Source organism: Crotalus tigris, unplaced genomic scaffold (genome assembly GCF_016545835.1).
Source record: "Crotalus tigris isolate CLP2741 ecotype Arizona unplaced genomic scaffold, ASM1654583v1 scf7180000024277.1505481, whole genome shotgun sequence".
NCBI lineage: Eukaryota > Metazoa > Chordata > Lepidosauria > Squamata > Viperidae > Crotalus > Crotalus tigris.
This window is the reverse complement of record NW_024100449.1, coordinates 349,303-370,000: the sequence shown is the minus strand read 5'-3', so window position 1 is coordinate 370,000 and position 20,698 is coordinate 349,303. Positions and strand designations below refer to the sequence as shown.

At 38.5% G+C, this 20,698-nt stretch overlaps 1 protein-coding gene across 2 annotated transcripts in view; it reads left to right on the top strand.

The window, feature by feature from the left end:
- COL22A1 (collagen type XXII alpha 1 chain) overlaps window positions 1–20,698 on the top strand; it is a 186,470-nt gene that overhangs the window by 76,266 nt on the left and 89,506 nt on the right. For both annotated transcript variants that reach the window (XM_039323548.1, XM_039323547.1), the window contains 13 exons: window positions 1,439–1,492; window positions 3,391–3,429; window positions 4,922–4,975; window positions 6,076–6,129; window positions 8,451–8,504; window positions 11,189–11,242; window positions 12,422–12,466; window positions 13,124–13,177; window positions 14,877–14,930; window positions 15,893–15,928; window positions 17,195–17,218; window positions 17,841–17,894; window positions 18,755–18,808. In XM_039323548.1, the coding sequence (XP_039179482.1) occupies window positions 1,439–1,492; window positions 3,391–3,429; window positions 4,922–4,975; window positions 6,076–6,129; window positions 8,451–8,504; window positions 11,189–11,242; window positions 12,422–12,466; window positions 13,124–13,177; window positions 14,877–14,930; window positions 15,893–15,928; window positions 17,195–17,218; window positions 17,841–17,894; window positions 18,755–18,808 (630 nt within the window). The remainder of the gene's footprint in view (window positions 1–1,438; window positions 1,493–3,390; window positions 3,430–4,921; window positions 4,976–6,075; window positions 6,130–8,450; window positions 8,505–11,188; window positions 11,243–12,421; window positions 12,467–13,123; window positions 13,178–14,876; window positions 14,931–15,892; window positions 15,929–17,194; window positions 17,219–17,840; window positions 17,895–18,754; window positions 18,809–20,698) is intronic.

Here is a 20,698-nt window from a genome sequence, read left to right as displayed (position 1 = left end):
AATGAAACATAAACTGCAAACATGTTCTTCTTCTTTTCAGTATTATACCCTCTATTGTTTTTTTGCAGCCTTAAACAGAGTGGCCATATTTTTTTAATTGTGGCACTTTAACTAATAAGGGAGGCTTTCACAGAAAGAATGAGAAATTGCTAAAAGAAAGAACTATCCAGTGGTGGGATTCAGCCGCTTCGCACCACTTCAGCAGAATCGGTAGCTAATTTTTTGTTGCCCAGGCTCAGAATGGATTACCGGAAGTGGTATCCACGCAGAGAACCAGTTGTTCACATATTTGAATCCCACCACTGGAACTATTGTCTGATGACCACAACACTCTTATCTTTTAATAGCCATCACCTTAACCCACGGCTGGCACTCAAGATGATTCCAAAGATGCTAAACCACAGCCAACTTAATAGAATGAAATGCAATGATTGAACAGGATTTTGCCTGTGTAAGAAATCAACCTTAAAAACTCATTCCGTTCATGGTGTCCCACAGCATTTCTAAAATAGTGCCAGATACAATACAGATTCCTGTTTAACACTCAAAGCAGACCTGCTTACACAACTGGTTCGATGTGTCGAGTGGTTTGTTTGACACTGACGTGGTATTAAAGGCTTCTGCTTTTTCGTTTTCTTCTTTTAATATTTGTTTTTTTTTTCACCCATGATTTATGTTTGCACAGAGTAATGGTTATTTTCCATCAACATCTTTGCAGATGGCATCTGTAAATGCTTTAAAGTTATTTGGCTGTCTTAATTGATTAGAATTTAGACCACAGGGCACTAGAAAAAGACAGTATAATAAGACTAAGGATATGACACATTGTAGTTTTATTTATTCTGATTTATTCATAACATTTGTGGATGCGTATTTTCTGACTAACTCTACAGCTCTGGAAATGATAGATACCATTTGAACATTTGCACAAAAGCAATATTCTTGGATGCAGATCCTACCTATGCAATCTTTTATCCTCCCCGTCCTTCCTTCCTTCCTTCCTTCCTTCCTTCCTTCCTTCCTTCCTTCCTTCCTTCCTTCCTTCCCTCCCCCCTCCTTCCTTCCTTCCCTCCCTCCCTCCTTCCCTCCCTCCTCCCTCCCCTTCCCTTCCTTTCCTTCCCTCCCTCCCCCTCCCTCCCTTCCTTCTTCCTTCCTTCCTTCTTCCTTCCCCCTCCCTCCTTCCTTCCTCCTTTCCTTCCTTCCTCCCTCCCTCCCTCCCTCCCTCCTTCCGTCCCTCCCTCCCTCCCTCCCTCCCTCCCTCCCTCCTTCCTTCCTTCCTTCCTTCCTTCCTTCCTTCCTTCCTTCCTTCCTCTCCATGTTAGATCAAGAGATGCATGTTTCACCATTAAGTTTTGATTTTAAAAAACTGGCTATGGTAATAAAGGTCAGTGGGGGGAAATCACTTCCTTCTTGCTAACATATCTTTATTTTTGTCAAGGGAGACATTGGACCAATTGGACCTCCTGGCCCAAAGGGAGACAAAGGAGAATCAGTAAGAAAATTTATGAGATGCACCATGCCCCAGAGATGGCAACCGTCCCTCTTCAACCAGCCGCCCACTAACTTGCCGAGGTCCCACATGGCCAGATGCATCCCAGCACGGCTGGTTTCCCTCCCCCCTGTCCCATCCCTCCTGGCCTCGCATGCTCTCCTTTTCCTGGGCACAACCCACTGCATCGCCTCCTCAGCTGTTGGCTGGCCATCCAGCTCAGAGGTGGCTTCTTTGAACTGCTGGCAGCAGGCTGCAGAGCCCCAGAGTGTGCCAGTTGAAGGGCCGGCAGGCTGTGACTGCTGACGGACACCATCGCCCCCCATGTGCTCGTTGGCCTCTGTGTCTGGGGGTCGATGGTGTCAGGCAGCAGCCACCCTGGCCCCTGCCTTGCCTTGCCCTACAGCAATTGGCACCCCTGCCCTGCCTCACCTCACCCCACAGGACGAGCCTCCTGTCCACCGCCCCATCTGCCAGAGACCCCCTGCATCTCCCCCAACCCTGCCCGGCCCCCACAGGCGTCCCTCCCCACGAGCAACATCAAGGTGACCATGCCCACCTTGGCCACACCCACCCAGTCTACCATGACCACAGCCACGCCCACCTGGCACCTGGCGATAAATAAGTGGGTTTTGGGTGGCAGTTTGGGCACTCGGTCTCTAAAAGGTTCGCCATCACTGCCCTAAATATTCCTTTTTCGATCCTAATGTAATCATATACTTGTGAGAAAACTCATGCAGTTTAAAAAAATCAGAATAGGTCCTGATGGATTAACTCAAATAAATTCTAAATCCAGATATTGAAGACCCCAGTTGAATATTTTAAAATGATTAGTTATGGAGGAGGTCTGTAGTGGTCTCAGGAACTCTGCCCACAGTAACATCCTTGACCTTCTCATCATAGGAAAAACAGATGGTAGAAACTTCCTCTTCAGAGAGCCAAAGTGATAGTCATATAAAAATAGTTATAAATTCTGTTTAGATCAGGGATGTCCAACTTTGGCAACTTTAAGATTTGTGGACTTCAACTCCCAGAATACCCCAGCCAGCCATTCTGAGAATTGAAGTTCACTGGTCTTAATGTTGTTAAGATTGGACACCCCTCATTTAGATTTTTGCCCATCCATATGTAGAAATCTTGGTTGGAAGAGACATAAATCAATGTGTTCATATATGTGTGTTTTCCCTGATTCAACATCTCACTAAAGTCAAAGTTTTGTCATGAATTATTTCTGAAGGTATCTAAAGAACTTAAAACAAATGGAAGCAGAGATAATATTGACTTTTACAAAATTAGAGAGATTGTCCTTGAATCCACCTCCTTTCTTGCAGGAAAAATTCTAATTAGAATTTTTCAGATCTCATTTACCAGAACATATACCCAAAGTTTTATTCAGCTATCTTTCAAAGACCTCTTATTATTGTGAAATATAAAATAGTGTTTTGATCCTTCCCAGTTTCAAAGAAATTAAATGGTAGAGCTAATAAAGGTGAGGTTTTCAAATGTTAAGTTCTACACCACCCTGTCAATTTGGTTGTTATCTAGTTGTATCAAAGAAGGATCCCCCTACAATTATCTATATTAGCTAGGGATTATGGAAGCTGAAGTCCAAAATACTTGGACAGCACCTTTTGATGGAAGTTCCTCTTGAATCTAGTTAAGGTCGTAATAGTAGAGACTTTTCCTTGACATCTTGGTTAGAATCTTCCACACAATCTGATTCATGCTTTACAACCTTGATGCTAGCAGAAGATACAATGGTTTGTTAATCGGATGTGTTCAATTAATCAATGTGCTATTTCATAACTTGATATAGCTGTTATCATTGTGCGTTATTTCTGACCTTGCTTATCTTTATCCTTGCATCTGTGGATCCTGGATTTATTAATTTCTCTTTTCAGGGTGGGGAAACATTTGGACGAGGAGAAAAAGGACAAAAGGTATAATTGAAATATAAGTTCAAGAGCATCTTGAGAGTATGGTCTAAGTTTGTGTTAATTTCATGTGTCTCCCAGTTTCATTCCAGGTGCAAATTCAAAATCCTGGTTAGCACCTTCAAAATTCCACTTGGCATGAGGCCAGATATAATTAGTGGATCGTCACTCCCATAGGATATCTGACAATCCCATCAAATTGGATAATTTGGGCGCTTTCTAGGTGCCCTCTAATAAATGATGACAGGATCCGGGATGTGGGCTTTTTCAGTAGTAGTACCTGCCCTATAGAATTGTGTTCACAAGTTATCCAGAAGGCCCTTAACCTCTTGGCCTTTGGAATGACCTTTAAGACCTCATTGTCCCCCCAGGCATTGACCCTCTGTCTCTCCATCCATCCATCCATCCATCCATCCATCCATTTGCCATCTACCTGCCCAACTATCTACCTATCTACTCTTCTACCCATCTACCTGTCCATCCATGGATTAAAATCTGCTAGATGAAAAGTGCAACATCACAGTCCAAGGCCTACCTTGTCTGCATGTGTGTCAGAGACATATATAGGGGAAAAAAGGAATGGGGCTTGGGTCATGATGCTTGATGTAATGTCTTGAAGGTCACAACTTCTCCCTTCCCTGTCAGGATGTTGGTCTGTCTGTCTCTCTGTCTGTCATGTCAGGAGTAAAAAGATGCTACCTGAAGTCTTCATGGCCTAGTTGTCTCCTAAATTCGGCACCATTCAGCTTTGATTCTGATCGATTTTGCTCCCTGTTTCACTAAGAAGGCAAAGAACATGTGTACACCATTGCTGCATTTTTCCCCTTTCCCCCCTCCCCCCTTATTTCATATTACATTTTGATTCAAAGAAGTGACAGGCAGAAAACTTCACCTTATGCTACTTCATACTGTGAAGAAGATCTGTCTTTCAAAGGGTTCAGAATGTCAGCTTTCATGTCCCTTCATGGCCAGATAAGAAAACTAAGATTTTTGTTGTTGTTGTATTGTGTTGGTTGTGTCTTGTTTTTTGTTTTTTTTCTTTTCCCTTTGGAACCCAGAATACTGAGCATATAATTGCTTTGAGATCCTGTAATTGCTTGTCTAAGCAGCTGATTTCTCAGCCACCACAGAGATTTCAGGGAGGGCAGATGGGCTTGCAAGTTTATTTGGTTTTTCTTGGCGTTAGAAGGGCCCCGCAACATTTTATTCTGATTTTTCATCCTTCCCTGGAAAGCAAATGGCCTTTCATGGTAATGCCCTGACATCTACTGGATGTGTTGATAAGGTGAAAATTTTCCCTTGCAGGAAACATTTGAGCAAAAATGGGCATACAAATCTCGAGAAACTGAGAAATTTGCCTTGCTAGCAAACCCTGTGATTAATTTCCTTTTCAAAAATATCAGCAGGACTCCTTGTGGATTGTAGTGCCTGTATTCCTTTTACCTATTTTAGGAGGATGATATATTTTATGCAAATATTTTCCATTCCGCTCTTTTAGGGTGAAAAGGGACCCCAAGGTTTACCTGGTCTAATGGGTGAGAGAGGAGAACGGGTAAGTATCTACACACTAATAAAATAAAATATAAAATGATAAATAAAATGAAATAAAACAGTAAAATAAAATAAGAAAATAAAATAGTAAAATAAAATAAATTTACAACCAATGTATGTCGAAGAACATTTACTGGAAGAGAATATTTTAGCTCAGGGTTCAACCGTGGAGTCCTTGATGTCTCCTGAGCTTGGTTGTTTGCAGATGTTTGAACATAATCAGTGTGAGGTTTACTGCTTGTTTATGCTTGTGTGTTTGTGTGCGCGCGCACACCCACATACACGCCCGGTCAATTTTGGTGGAGGTCTGGAAAAGAGGAGAAAGAAGGTATCTACACCACATGATATTGCAGTGTTCCAATATCTGAGAGGCTGCCACAAGGAGGAGGGGGTCAAACCACCAGAAGGCAGGAAAAGGAACAATGGATGGAAACTAATCAAGGAGAGAAGCAACCTGGAACTAAGGAGAAACTTCCTGACAGTCAGAACAATTAACCAGTGGAACAACCTGCGCCAGTGGTGAATGCGCCAACACTGGAAGTTTTTAAGAAGAGACTGGACAGCCATTTGTCCGAAATGGTATAAGGTTACCTGCCTGAGCAGGGGGTTGGACTAGAAGACCTCCAAGGTCCCTTCCAACTCTGTTATTATTATACCATCAAAACTGGAAAGGCAAGCTACTTAGCTGAGTAATGAAATGTCTGCAAGCAAACAATCAAGCTCAGAGAGCATGAAGAATCCCAAAATACATTCAGGTGGACTTTGTCCCCATTTTTGAAAAACCGTATGATCTCTTCATTAAGGAAAAAAAATGCAATTAGTTATTTATAAAACTATCTGCTGAACCTTTTGAGTTTGGAAATTGACTTTAGGGTACATCACTCCAGCAGCATTTATCAAATAATGAATTCACTGCTTAATCCCTGTATTTTGGAAGTGATGATATATCAGCTAGGAGATCACAAATTAAAGTGGCTCGAGGTGAGTGTGCCTAGATTTGTCTTCTTTATTATTCAGGTCCTCCTGCCTTTAGCCAATGCTATTTTAAAATATCACTATGATTTCCCATTAATTTTGTCGTCATAATCTGTATTCTTTTAGGGTTCCATTGGTGCATCCGGCATCCCAGGAAACGATGGAGCCAAAGGAGAAACTGTAAGCTTTTTTCTTCTCTTTTTTTTTAAAAAATCCTCTTTTCCTTGCAATGTAAACCAGGTGTTTGGATCAATCATTATTGAATGGAACATGTCAAGGGGATTAATATTGTGGTTCCAAATGTAAGAAAAAAAAAGCAGGTTATTAACCTAAACAATCCTATTGTTGGGCCAAGGGAGTAAACAGACTTCTTATAGATTATTGGTTCTGGGAAGCTCCATTAAAATGCTACACTGTGACTAGAGAGTTCACAGAAGCAGTTGAGCAAAACAGTTCAGCAAAACACAGCTATTTATTTCTTTGAAAACAAAAGTATGCCAGCTGAAATTCAATAGGTGGAAACACGAGAACTCTGGCAGAATCTGAAAACAATTATTATCCATTTCTATGCCTACGAGGGTGCAAGCAATCTTTTTCAGCAATAGTACACATTTTTTTAAGGTAAATGTTTACCCTGTCCAATAGTGTCCAACTCTAGGACACTATCTCTGTTTCCTAGCCAAGATGCTTCCACGGTCATGTGATCAGCATGACAAAACATCAAGGGGCATGGAACACTATTATATTCCTACTGAAGTGGTACCTATTTATCTACTCACATTTGCATGCTTTTGAACTGCTAGATGGGCAGCAACTGAGGCAAGTAATGGGAGCTCACACCATTGCATGATGCTAGAGTCTCAAATTGCCAACCTTCCAGTCAACAACTATAGCATCTTAGCAATAGCAATAGTACTTAGACTTATATATCACTTCATAGTGCTTAAAGCCCTCTCTAAGTGGTTTACAGAATCATCATATTGCCCCCAAAAACCTGGATGGAAGGATGGAAGGTTGAGTCAACCTTGAGCTGGTCAGAATTAAAAGGCGGCCTTACTAGGAACTGCTTCCATCCTGCAACGATATCTGTAATACCATCAAGCATCCACATCTGCCTATCCCAGGTCCTGGGTAAGGACTCGATAGGTAGACAAAAAGCCAAATCCAGTCTGAACATCTGGCTGACTGTGCGATGATCCATAATAATAATGAAGTTGGAGGTCATCTGGTCCAACCAAGAACAAACTTGGGAGGCAGGATGGACTGCCTAGGCAATGGACTAATAAAGGACATCTCAGTCCATAGATGGGGGTGGGGGAAAATTAGAGAGACCCTGTCTAATTTCCTAGAGACGAAAAACAGAGAAGGCAAGAATTATTTTCAGTCTTACAAGATTGATGTCAGCCTTGCAAGGTAGTCCAGACAAGAAAGACACCCAAAGTAAATTAATTCTACTTTATTGTAAGGTGACATTAACGGAAGCTTTCAGGCTAGGTTGTGGGTCTTCATTCTGCTTCCGAAGGTCATTCCTACATAGATTACATGTGTATGTCATTCAGTTGTATGTCCTTATCACATGTGTACTCTGCTTTTCCTTAAAATATGACTTTCCCCTTAGATAATATATGGAGCCAGGTTCTATCAGTGGGGAAGAATGGCAGTTTAGCTATCTGGGCCAGCTAAACGTTGATAGACACCATTGGTGGACTTTTTTGGTGATAGCTCTTCTTCCCACAGTTGTGAACAGTTTCCATGGGCATGAACCTGTCCAAACATCTTACTGTTGCATCATATAGGTTCTTGAAGATCTTGTTGAACCTTTGGATTTATCTATCTATCTATTTATTTATTTTTGAGCTGGGAGATAAATTTAAAAATTCAGCAAATTTATAATAAAGGATATTAGGAAGGGTTGATTTTAAAGTGCATATCTTGAAATCACGTTTTGACCCGTTGATTAAAGCATATCTTTAAAATGTGCATAACAGGACTGAGTAACCAGTGGGTCATTAAAAAATGTTCATTTTTCTTCAATGTGAAGACATAATTTTTTTTTCCCCACAGACATAACTAAATGGAAGGGTGGGACTTCCAGTGCAGAAGATCTGATTTTCTTCCCCTTGAATCTTCAGTTGGAGGATATTACACTATACAGCAAATCTGGTGAACCTAAGGGTCCTTTTTCAAAAGGCGACTGGACTTCATTTTTTCTTTGAAGGCGTTTTCCTTCTCATTCAAGAAAGTTCTTCAGAGCTGAAGAAACTTCTTGGATAAGAAGCAAAACATTTTCCACCATACCCTGATGACTGAGAATCTCCATAGACAACACTGGTGAAGTTCTCCCAGAAAACCTGGAGTAATCATGTGAAAAACTTTCCATTTCTCTCAAAATAAGCATCTCTTTTGGTTTCATAGATCCGCTACTTTATGGTTTTTCAGTATACCCTGGTCCATAAAAAGCAAGTCTTTGCAATAAATATTATTTTGCCTTCTTTTTTTAGGGAGAACCTGGTCTTCCTGGAGCATCTGGCCTTCCTGGACCATCTGGCCCAAAGGTGACCATATATGAATCTATTTAAAAAAGATTTTAAAAAGATGTTGTGATTCTAGAAAGAGTACAGAGAAGAGCAACAAAGATGATCAGGGGACTGGAGGCTAAAACGTATGTAGAACGGTTGCTGGAATTGGGTATGTCTAGTTTAATGAAGAGAAGGACGAGGGGGGGTCATGATAGCAGTCTTCCAATATCTCAGCGGCTGCCATAAAGAAGAGGGAATTAAGCTATTTTCCAAAGCACCTGAAGGCAGGACAAGAAGCAACAGATGGAAACTAATCAAGGAAAGAAGCAGCCTAGAACTAAGGAGAAACTTCCTGACAGTTAGAACAATTAACCAGTGAAACAGCTTGGCTTCAGAAGTTGTGAATGCTCCAACACTGGAAATTTTTAAGAAGAGATTGGAGAACCGTTTGTCTGAAATGGTATAGGGTTTCCTACCTTAGCAGGAGATTGGACTAAAAGACCCAAAAGGTCCCTTCCAACTCTATTATTGTTATTAAAAAAAAAAAAAAAAAAAAACAATGTCATGAATGAGATTCATAGGAGTTTCAGGAAAGATTTACTATTTGTGATTTCCATCTTAAATTATGTCAGGGGGCTCAGATGCACCAAGTTCCTGATCAGAAGAGACACCTAACTCCTGTTCCTACATAATAGTTTGTCTAAAATCTGATTCACTTATATATTGAATGACCATGTATAGAGGTTTTTTGACAGTCCCTTTGTCCCCTTAAATACTATTATTTTTTTTTCAAGTAGCTGCAAAGTAATATTTACTTATTTCCACTCTAATAAAATAGTACTACTGCAATATAATTCTGTAAAGTTGTCAGCATATTTTTTCCCTTATTCCCTTATTTCCTTAGTCAGCTTTTTACGCTAATGTAATAGCTCATTTATTTTTTATTTATTTATTTTTTATTGAAAAGTTTTACAAAAGTTACAAAATACACCCCAAAACCCATCCACCCTAAAAAAAACCCTCTCCCTCCCCCACTTCCCAGAGCTGAGTACAGGGTAACAAATATAATAATCATAATCTAACTAACATTAGGTAATGGCTCATTTATTAATGTACCAATACATGACTATACTGAGAATGTTGTGTTTGATTTCTAAAATACAGTAATAATAGCTTGCCTGGTTGAAAACCTATTTGAGTCATCAAAGATTAATAGAGATACTAATTTTGATTTATAATCTCCTTTGTATTTAAGTTTCTGGTGTGTTTTTTACAGTTTCAGCAAAATATCGACCAGCATTTGCATTAATGTTTTTGCAACCTAAAAAAAGTCAATTCAACTCTATATTGTTTCTTATTAAATTTTGTCTCAGGGAGCTATGGACCATTATTCATAACCTCCAAACCAAGACACACTTTCAGTGTCTCCCCTACAGTGAAAAATGCAAGACCGGGACACTGATTTATCATAAAGGGCAACTAATTTGGAAATTCTTAGGGAAAAAGTAACACAGTTGGGCAATAGATTAGTTTGGGGTCCTGATACATTAGTCCACTTTGATGCCAACCTTTTGCTCCTTCATACCTCAACTTCCTTGGATTTACAAATTTATATTTTCCACATTCCTTCCTTCCGTGTAAAACCATGTATAAGGCTAAAAGCCTGGTGATGTCATGGATACATCATGTAATTGATGTTGGCCATTAGTATTGTTTTCTTCAGGGTAACTTTCTGAGACATTGTCTGGATTTGGGCAGCTAATAAATTTGAATGAATGAATGAATGAATGAATGAATGAATATGTATGTACATACATGCATATAGGTCTTTGGTTATTCGGGTTTTCTCCCGCGTCAAATTGGAAGTGTCTTGGAGACGTTTCGACGAAGTCTCATTCGTCATCTTCAGGCTGGTGTTTTCGGCTTCTTGCTCCTAGAAGCACGAAGCCGAAAACACCAGCCTGAAGATGACGAATGGGACTTCGTTGAAACATCGCCAAGACACTTCCAATTTGATGCGGGAGAAAACCCAAATAATCAAAGACCTATATACAAACACCCGCAAAAACCTCATAAAACAAATACATACATATATACATACATATAAATATGCATAGCTTTTTTAAAAATTTCCCAGTCTAAGCCTTAGCTCTTACATTATCTGAAGCTTGTGACTTCAGTGAAGATCAGCTAAATGTTTTCTCTTAGTTGAGTCAAACACATGCAGCCCCTCCTAAATTTGTTGTCGGCTTAATCCAGTGAATCCATACATTACTCCATGTGTGTGACATGCACGTGATGGCTTAATCCTGTGATGGAATAAGTAGCTGATAAAGTGGCCTTTATCATCTGGTGCAACAAATGGACAATGCCATGACTTTTCATCTTTATGTCAGGTTATCCACAATTGTTCGGTCTCAAGGAAAAATAATATGCTGTTGATTAGACACAAATAGATGGTAGAGGACAGGAAGGCCTGGAGGAACATTGTCCATGGGGTCATGATGGGTTGGACACGACTTCCCAACTAACAACAACAACAGACACAAATAGCCACCTGGTTTTAGCACTCCAGTAGTTTGCTTTTCAGAAAAGCTAACAAGATGTTTACAATATTGTAGAATTACTTTTTAAAGAGGATTTACACTTGTTCATGTAAACAAACTACCATAGATTTTGATTGTGTCCTCAGACCTTGCTTTCCTTTCATTTTTGCTTAGGGAGAAGAAGGGCGTCTAGGTCCCCCAGGTCGTCAAGGTTATGTTGGAGCACCTGTAAGTCAGGATTTGTTGTTGTTGTTAATTTAATATTCTACACGGAAACAATATAATTTATAAAATTGTCTGGCAAGAAGATACGTGATTCTCAAACCAGAACCAGAGAATTGCATATTATACATAGATATTTGGTGGGGTTATCAAAGTTGAGGAAGGTAGAACAATCCCATTCAATAAGGTCAAAGGCAGGGCTATGCTGCCTTTCTTTTTTTCTTTCTTTTTTTTTAAAGTTTTTATTTTCCATTTTTCATTACACTCATACAAAATACTTCAGATAAAGAGTAAAATAAATTTATACACACAACTTTCAGTGTTGCTCATTCATTTCCCCCCAAACCGCATCCTCCCTCTCATTTCCTCCCTTACTTCCCTCTTCCTCTCTCTTCTTCCTCACCACTCTCCTCCTCTCCTCTTTCTCCTCCACCTTCCTACTTGCTTCTCCCCTTCCTCCTACCTTCTCATCCCACTCCGGAGGCAGTCCAGGGAAAATGCCCGAGCAATTCCTCTCTCCAAATTACAACATCAATATTATATACAATAAAACTATTTCTACTTATCTGACCTATTTAACCTCCATTATTCACTTGTCAAATAATGTTCCTGTTCATCCCTGTTCATCATGTTGTTTGTTGGAGAAGGTTACACAGTTTTCACTAGCTTCCTTTAGCTGGAGGCAAAACAGGTTACTTTTAATTTTTTTAAATAGCTTAAAGTCAAAATATTGAGTTTGTTGATCAATGCTCCAAGACCAATTAGCACAGATGTTTTGAAAATTACTGTATAGTTTTATTCTATGTGGGGTCCTTGCTGCTCTCTGAGCTTGGCTGGGTTTTTCTGGGGGAGTTCTGTTTTTTTTTGGGGGGGGGCAGATTTTTCATTACCAAACTGCTAGCACTGATGATGTTACCTAGTTTGGTTTTGAAATGTTGGCAAGAAGACAACGAAGCTCAAACTCATTTCAATCCTGAGCTACAAATAACCTCGATCAGTTTTATTCAAGAATGGTACTTAATAAATTGAGTCTAAAATAACTTCTTTCTTTAACAGCACTCAACATTGATTAAGCCACTCTGAGAACATTCCTAGCCTGTTCATAACCCATCTAGTTATTCTCAGAGGTGTTGGTGTCAATATGATTCCTGTAATTTCCTACTTTCTTTTTCTTTCTTTTTTTAGGGTTTGCAAGGGGAAAGGGGAGAAAAAGGACCCCGTGGTGACAAGGTGCAAATAATTTATCAAATAATATCCCATGAATATGAGTACAGGTTTGGAACAGAAATTGGCTCATGAAAGACATTCCATGTCAAATATGTTATACTTGAGACAATACATTTCTCTGGAAGCCACTTGAGTTAGATCATTTTATAACTCATGTTATATATAATATATTCTATGCTGGCTACATACATGTAACATGACCAGGAATCTTCACCCCAAACATTGACCAAACATGGTCTGCATAAAGATATCAGTTCATTATTTGAATTTATCAAATTTATCAAATAATTAACTCATTGCCTTTCAAACATTTTCAATCTCAGCACTGAAGCAAACAAATATGGGGTTTTCTGGGTTTAATTTTGGAAACACTATGTAGGGAATGGATTGGAGATATTGTCCAAAAGTGGGATGGTAATTGGGTGTCATGCTGGGCAAATGAGAAGAAAACAGACAAAACCAGGTACACAATTCAGTGCAGGTTGGAGTTTAGAATCCATGACAGGAAATCAAACAAGAAATATATTTTTTTTAAAAGCTAGCAATTCAAATCTACTTCCATATTTAATCCCAGGCAAATGTGTTCATGATAATGCAGCTTTTCCAAGATTACCTCATGGAATGAGATCTCCAACAGAGCTTTTATGTTTGTTTGCTCAGGGAGAACGTGGCCTTGACGGTTTTCCTGGGAAGCCTGGCTTGGATGGAAAACAGGTATGTGGTTAATTTTTAAATTAAAAAAAAAAATAGAATCCTTTTTAGAACTAGTTGAGTATATGCAATACAAACACTTAGGACTGGTAATCAACTTCTGCAATGAAGGCCTTGCATAAAACTAAGACCAAGTTCTACCAAACATCCTCTACATCAGGGGTCTTCAAACTTGGCCCTTTTATGACTTGTGGACTTCAACTCCCAGAATTCCTCAGCCAGCGTGCCTGGCTGAGGAATTCTGGGAGTTGAAGTCCACAAGTCATAAAAGGGCCAAGTTTGAAGACCCCTACTCTATATTTTAAATGGTGACTCCTCAAGTGGCCTAATGGGGTGACAGAAAAGTATTGTGGCCTCTACAAAATGGTTTACATGAACAACCTGATTCATTTCAGGTCCTCCATCTCACAGAACACAACTTTTTGTTTTAGTTGATGACCACTGCTGACTGGAGGAATGTTTTTCCCTCTATCTATCACACCCAATGTTTTCCAACAAGATTCTGAAAACATTTTTCAGACTGGTCTACATGAGACTATCCTGCAGGACAAACATGTTGGCTATGTTCTTTGTGGGGACAAATTAATCATTTGGATCCAAGTTCCAATAATCAAACAGGCCAAATAAGATTTGTGCTTTTTTCTACAAAGAGAAGGAGTTGGGGTGATGTCAAAGCAGTCTTCCAATATTTGAAGAGCTGCCATAGAGAAGAGGAGGTCAACCTATTCTCCAAAGCACCTGAGGGCAGGACAAGAAGGAATGGATGGAAGGTTATCAACGAGAGAAGCAACCTCAAATTGAGGAGAAACTTCCTGTTAGTGAGAACAGTTAATCAGTGGAACGGCTTGACTTTAGAAGTTGTGGATGCTCCATCACTGGAGGTTTTCAAGAAGAGACTATATAGCCATTTTTCTGGAATGATATAGAGTCTCCTGCTTGAGCAGGGGGCTGGACTAGAAGACCTCCAAGGTCCCTTCCAACTCTGTATTCATGCAGAACAGATTAGCTTGCTTATTTGCTTCTGACTCTTCAAGATCTAATGGATAACATTTTATCAGGATTATTTATCCATAACTACTTCTTTGCGTTCATATAGGTTTATGCTTCTGGCATTAATATTTCATGCTTGGGAGTTTACTGAAAGAACCAGCTGGCCACTAAAGAATACAGAATGATTGATTAATTGAATCATTAGTCTAATCAACGCAGTTCTTATATTGTTAGATGGGTGGAAAGTCTGGTATGTTTACTAGTGTAAGCTTGATGAATTAGTAGTCTCAGTACAATAGGGTTTCAAAAGTGAGTTGTACAGTTTTGATTTATTTGCCTGTATGTTCCAAAAACAAACTAAAAGAACAAAATTCTTTCATCTAAAAGCTGCTGCCAAAACAAACTTGTTCCATCAAAAAACTTCTCCCACATATTATTACTCAACTTTAAAGCAGGCAGGTTTACATCTTTTTTTCATAAGAAACAACAATTCTTTTTCAACGTTAGAGGCAATTTTACAGTACAGCATGGCTTTGATTTGAAATTGGAATATTTATTTCGAACTGAAAATATTCCATTATGTTGTAATATAACTTCACTTTTCTGGGACTCTTAAGAAAACCCAATGGTCATCTCTTCTGATCCTTGTCTTTATTTTAAAGCTTATTACTATCTTGAACACCTTTTGATATCTGGTTATTTTTAATTTCAGGGTGCCAAAGGAAGTCCAGGTCAACCTGGACCTGTAGGACCACAAGGAGAAAAGGTAAAATGAGAATTATATAAAGGAATGATGTATGTGTTTTCATGCTTTGAAAATTATTTTTAAAATAATTGGAGTGTAGGAGACAGCAAGCTTAAAAGCAGATGCATCTTTTTTTTTTAAATTGCATTGAAGATACAGTTACCATAAATAAATAAATAACCTCTTTAAAAAAACCTGCATCTTTGCCTGAAAATTTTCTATTTTCAGGTTTGAAAATAGATGTTGCTGCTTTAAACAGTTCCTATGCTTGCAGTCCCTCCAAACCTTTTCTACTTCATTTTTGTACAGTAACTTCTATACAAATGCTGCAAGTATCCGGCTATAGGTATATTTATAACCTGCTTGTATTCAGTTTATTCATTTGGTTTCATTTATCATCAGGAACAAAATCTATTTAGTCCGTAAGAGTTTCTTACTGGCTTGATGGCACATAATCCATATCGTTTAAATAATTTTCATTATGCCACCAATACAGTAATCATATTTTTAATGATCATAATTTTTGCATATTTCAGTAACTGCAATCTGCAGGGATAAGTCATTGGTGTAGCTTTTCCCTTTTCCTTACACATTTTGTTGTTGTTGTTGTTTATTCCACACTGGAAATTTATGAAGATTCTTGTGATCTAGTGGTAAGATACATCAATGGGGTGTATGTAGAGACAAATCACTGTTTTTGGCATCTAGGGAGATCTAGGAAGATTGGGGGGGGGTGCTCACCCCTTTTTCAATTCTTCCCAAACAATTTTTATATAAATCAGTGTTTCTCAGCATTGACAACTTTCAGAGATGAGGACTTCAGCTCTCACAGCCATGCTGGTTGAGGAATTCTGACAATTTCTGCCCTCGCATCCTATAGTTGCAAAGGTTGAGAAACATTGGTATAAATGCTAAAGAGGCTGTAGGAGACTCTTTCAGGTCATCCATGTAATTATTTGTCTCTGGTTTCTTTTTAAATATAGGGTGAAATTGGATCTCCTGGAAAACCAGGCTCAGCAGTAAGAATTATTTTATGCGCAGCTTTTGCGTGGGATAGCAAAATAATAATAATAATAATAATTCTCTGGAATTGATGTGGAATTTGTAACTCTTGCGAACATCTCCTATCTTTGATAAAAGGAAGCCATATTCATGTCCATGGATTAAGGCTAAAAAAAAAAAGTCTGAAATTGGAATGTGTCCAACTGGTCATGTTTTGCAGGTTGGGGATCAAGAGGAAGAAATTTTGAGGAGAGCTTGTAGGAATAATGTGGGAATAATGAAGTGGAGGCGAATTCCTGACACATGGTCCTTAATGATTAAGGATCATTAATCAAGATTATGATTAAGCTTACAAGCCTGAAACAGGTTAGAAATTGACAGGCAAATCAATTATGTTGTACACATGGATATCAAACAGCCTAATATATCATTGATGGTCATAATGATTTGACTATACATGGGACATAGGCCACTTTTAAAAAATATATGTTGAATAACATTTTGAACTACTCTAACGGCTGTTACCATGTGTTCATTTTGCAATGGGTTCTGAAGTTGTCCTACAAATTCTATTAAGATCTCATTATTGATATTGTTATTTCAGTATGTATAAAATGCCACAGGCTGAAGGGACCATTTCACATAACAATTCAAAGCAAAATGGTCTTATTTTTCACAGCCATTTATTTTTTTGGTCAGATTAGTGAAACAGATTTCATAGGTTAACCTCTTGCCAGTTTTTAAGCTGGGTTGCATCACTTATGAAGATTCCCCATGCAGGCCAATCTGTAGTTTTATAAAACAGTGTAGCTGACTTATAGCAAATAAGTTACCGTATTTTCCGGTGTATAAGACGACTTTCTAAAGCATTCAAATCAGCGCCGAAGTCGGGGGTCGTCTTATATGCCAAGTCGTCTTATACCCCGGAAATTACGGTACTTGCTTCCAATTCAGTTTGGAAGCAATGTATAGTATGTAAGTTTGCTACTAACAGTGGTCATTAGTGCTGGTGCCAAGTCAGATAGAAATAGTTTCTCAAATGTAATTTCACACAATTGTTGAGACAATTAATCACTAGTGTTTCAATAATATGTTTGGTTTACATTTGTATGCTGTAAATGTCTTTCATTGTCTTCCCTCCACGCATCCCCCCCACCCACCTATATGGACCTCAGATATAATTGCTATATAACCCTAAAGTCTATCTCTTGGCTACCAAAATGCCAGACTTCTTTTTCCCTTCATTTTTTATAGATAATCTTTGGTTTGTTTGTTTGTTTCAGATTGAAGGCTTGAAAGGAGACCAAGTAAGTGTTCCTAAATTCTTTAGTACAGGTGATACATGTACAGGTAGAATATTTTCAAGGTTACTTAAACTCATTCTCTCTGTGATCAGACATGATATTTCTATCTCTTAATTTTTTAAGTCACGGAAAACTGACCCCCCCCCAAAAAAATACAGTGCACTACTTAAAAGCTGGGTTCTGCATACCTTTCCACTATATAAAACAACTGCATCTAATTAAAATAAAAAGGGGTACCAGACATAATGAAGACCATTTGATAAGGCCCATCCCAGAAAATCACCACAAAACAATTAACTCTTAATAGATGTAAAAAGGAACAGATCAACCAAGTATCTGAAACAAAAGCCTTGATTCATTCTTGTGCACTTTACATGGATCTTGTCAGTATGTTAAAAAACTTGATACAAAAATGCTAGTCATCTCAGATAATATAATGCTACACTTATCTTCCATGCTATTTTTGTTGTTTTAACTTGAGGTGTAAAATAAAAATTCTTCCACTTAGAGAATGATGAAAAGTAAATATTATAAAACTCAGACCCCAGAATTCATCCCATCAGGAGAGTTTAAATGCAAAGCAAAACTTCACCGTGCCTTTTTTAACTTTGAAATTTGTTTATAGGGAGCTCCTGGCCCACGGGGACCCATGGGGCCTCCGGGAAATCCTGGTGTTTCAGTAAGTAATTTTATTTCTGAATGAATTATTTGTAATCTGAATAACCTACCTGCCAGGAGGGCTGAACTTAGATCTTTTGTGGGCGTGAGGGGATTCCAAACTGATGGCACGCTTGACCCCTCCCTCAGGCTCAGACAATCTCATCTCCTACACTACTGTATACAATAATAGAATACACTAAACATCACCTGAAGCTCGACTAAATTTCATTTTGAAGTCAGGAAATATTGCAGTGGTGATTTGAGAAACCAGGTTGGAGAAATAGTTCTGTTAAAGATCTAGGAGAATCACTGTAGTACACAATGCTGGTTTATCAGATCAACAGTATAACTTAGTGGAAAGAAGGTAGGTACATATTTAATTGTATTGCTTTACTTGTCTTTATAATTTCATTACAAAGATGGCCTGGGGTACCAATGGGGGGAAGCACCATTCTGGAGGTGCCTATCGGATTAAGAGAAGACCTCCCCTCCTCTGTGTAATCCCCCAATCTTTTAACTGTAAATTATTATTATTGTTATCGTTTTAATATTTACCAATTTTTAATGTTTGTAAGCTGCCCAGAGTTCACCTCTACATGAGAAGGGCGGCACACAAATCTAATAAATAAAATAAACTAAAATAATTATCCATCACTCTTGATGCACCTTTTCTATCTCCTGTGTAAATCTTTGTCACTCTGTTAGCAGAGTTCTCATTTGGATATCACTATTTAAGAGGGGTTGTTTTGGATCCCATTGCTTTGGTCCATGTTATAGAGGATAGCTATTTTTTCCCATGACATCCCCCCAAAATAGAAATAATTTAATATCAATGGGCCTGTATGCAATGTAAAGGAAAAAAAAATACCTTGTTTTCAGGGACCACCTGGACCAGAAGGCAAGATGGGATCTCCAGGTCTACAAGGTCTACGGGTGAGCAATCATTCTTCTTTTTCAGATGCTTCCATCTAAAAACCTCTCCTTCCTAACAGAGTTCTCTACTTTATTTCAGAAGAAAAAATGCTACCAATCTTTTTTCCCCTTTTCTTGCTTTGAGCTTAGAAAATTATTTTTAAAAAAATCACTTGTCCCAAATGTCCCTTTTCAAAAGGCAATTGGACTTTGTTTTTCCTTGAAGAGGTTTCGCTTCTCATCCAAGAAACTTCTTCAGTTCTGACAGAATGGTGGAGGATGAAAGGATTTATGTTTCTTGCAGTCATCTGGTTGTTAAGACTCTTTCTGGGAGTTATTGAGACCACTTGGAGGTTTATCTGTGCCCTCAGGGTCACCTGAATAGTGCAAATGGGTGTGGAACCTTCTTGGAACTGCTGAAAGGACTGTGTTGTAAATAGGAGATAGGTGGTGTTGTATTATTCCCCTCCTGTTGAGAGAGAGGGACACAGATAAACTGCCAAGTGGCTTCAATGATTCTCAGAAAGAGGACTAACAACCAGACGACTGTAAGGAATATAAATCTTTCCATTCTCCACCATTCAAGTCAGAACTAAAGAAGCTTCTTAGATGAGAAGCAAAAAAAAGTCCAGTTGCACTTTGAAAAAGCAGCTTTGGGACAACCATGACTTGGATGACTAAGAATCTCTATAGACATTAAAAACCACTTATTTCTTCTCCTGCTAACATAGTGCCGCAATGTAAATTTAAAACTTTGTGGAACAGCTTTGCAACGGAGATACTACTTTAGACTGCCAAGTTTCCAGTAGAAAGAGTTCATTTTTTTCTTGCCTATTGGTATCCGTGATTTATAATAGCCTCTTATTTCCTGAGATGTAACAGGCAATCCCCAATGATAGTTGCCAGTTCTGAGAATGTATTCTTGTATTCATGTTCTGCCTCAGGGCTGGCTCTGTACTCTTTGCTGATCAATACAGAAAGAGGAGGGTGGATGATATAAGACTTTAGAATGACCCCCACACAGCAAATCATTATGTGAGCATCATTAGGGATATAGTAGTAAAATGAAAGAGGTATGTGCTGCCGTGCTGATAAATCTGTGTATTGACAATAGGCAGATGTGGAATATTATAGATCACCAGAGAGATGGGCAGCATGTTTATACACCAAGCAGGTTGCTCGCTTGTCTATAAAACTTACTTTAAGAATACACAAAGTAAGTAATGGGACATAGTCTAATAGGAAATCTCATTATATTCCTCTTGATAGATTTTTGAACAGTTACTGTAAGAGCAGCCAAGTTTTATAAGAGTTATAGAGATATTCATTAATGAGGATTAAGCTACCTAGTGAGTAGTAATTTTCACAAATGCTTACTAGCTCTTAAATCCTAGGCACCGTGTGTTCAAATTCTTCAAAAGTTTTTTTTTTCCTCTTCCTTGTACTTTACTTATATAGATTTTTATAGAAAGAATTTTTTTATCATTGCTAAAGATCCATGTTTGATCCTATTTGGGACTATTCTGAAAAAGTGGATAAACATGCAATTCTGTTGCTAGTTTTTCACCAAGGTCATGAGTGACAAAGCTTAATAGAAATAAAACATTGGAGACTATCCTTAGGTGATATGTATATAGCTACTCAATCATCCAGGTCATGGTTTGCTTTTCCAAAAGTCTTAAGAAGACTTAATTCTTTTTTTTTCTTGAAAACATTTCACTTTTCATCCAAGAAGCTTCTTTAGTTCTAACTGGATTTATATTCTAAGGATTTATATTCTTTGCAGTCATCTGAGGGTCACTGAGGCTACTTGGGGGTTTATCTGTATCCTCAAGTTACCTGAATCAGAGTGCAAATTGGGATGATCAGATGACTGCAAAGGATATAAATTATTCCATTCCTCACCATTCA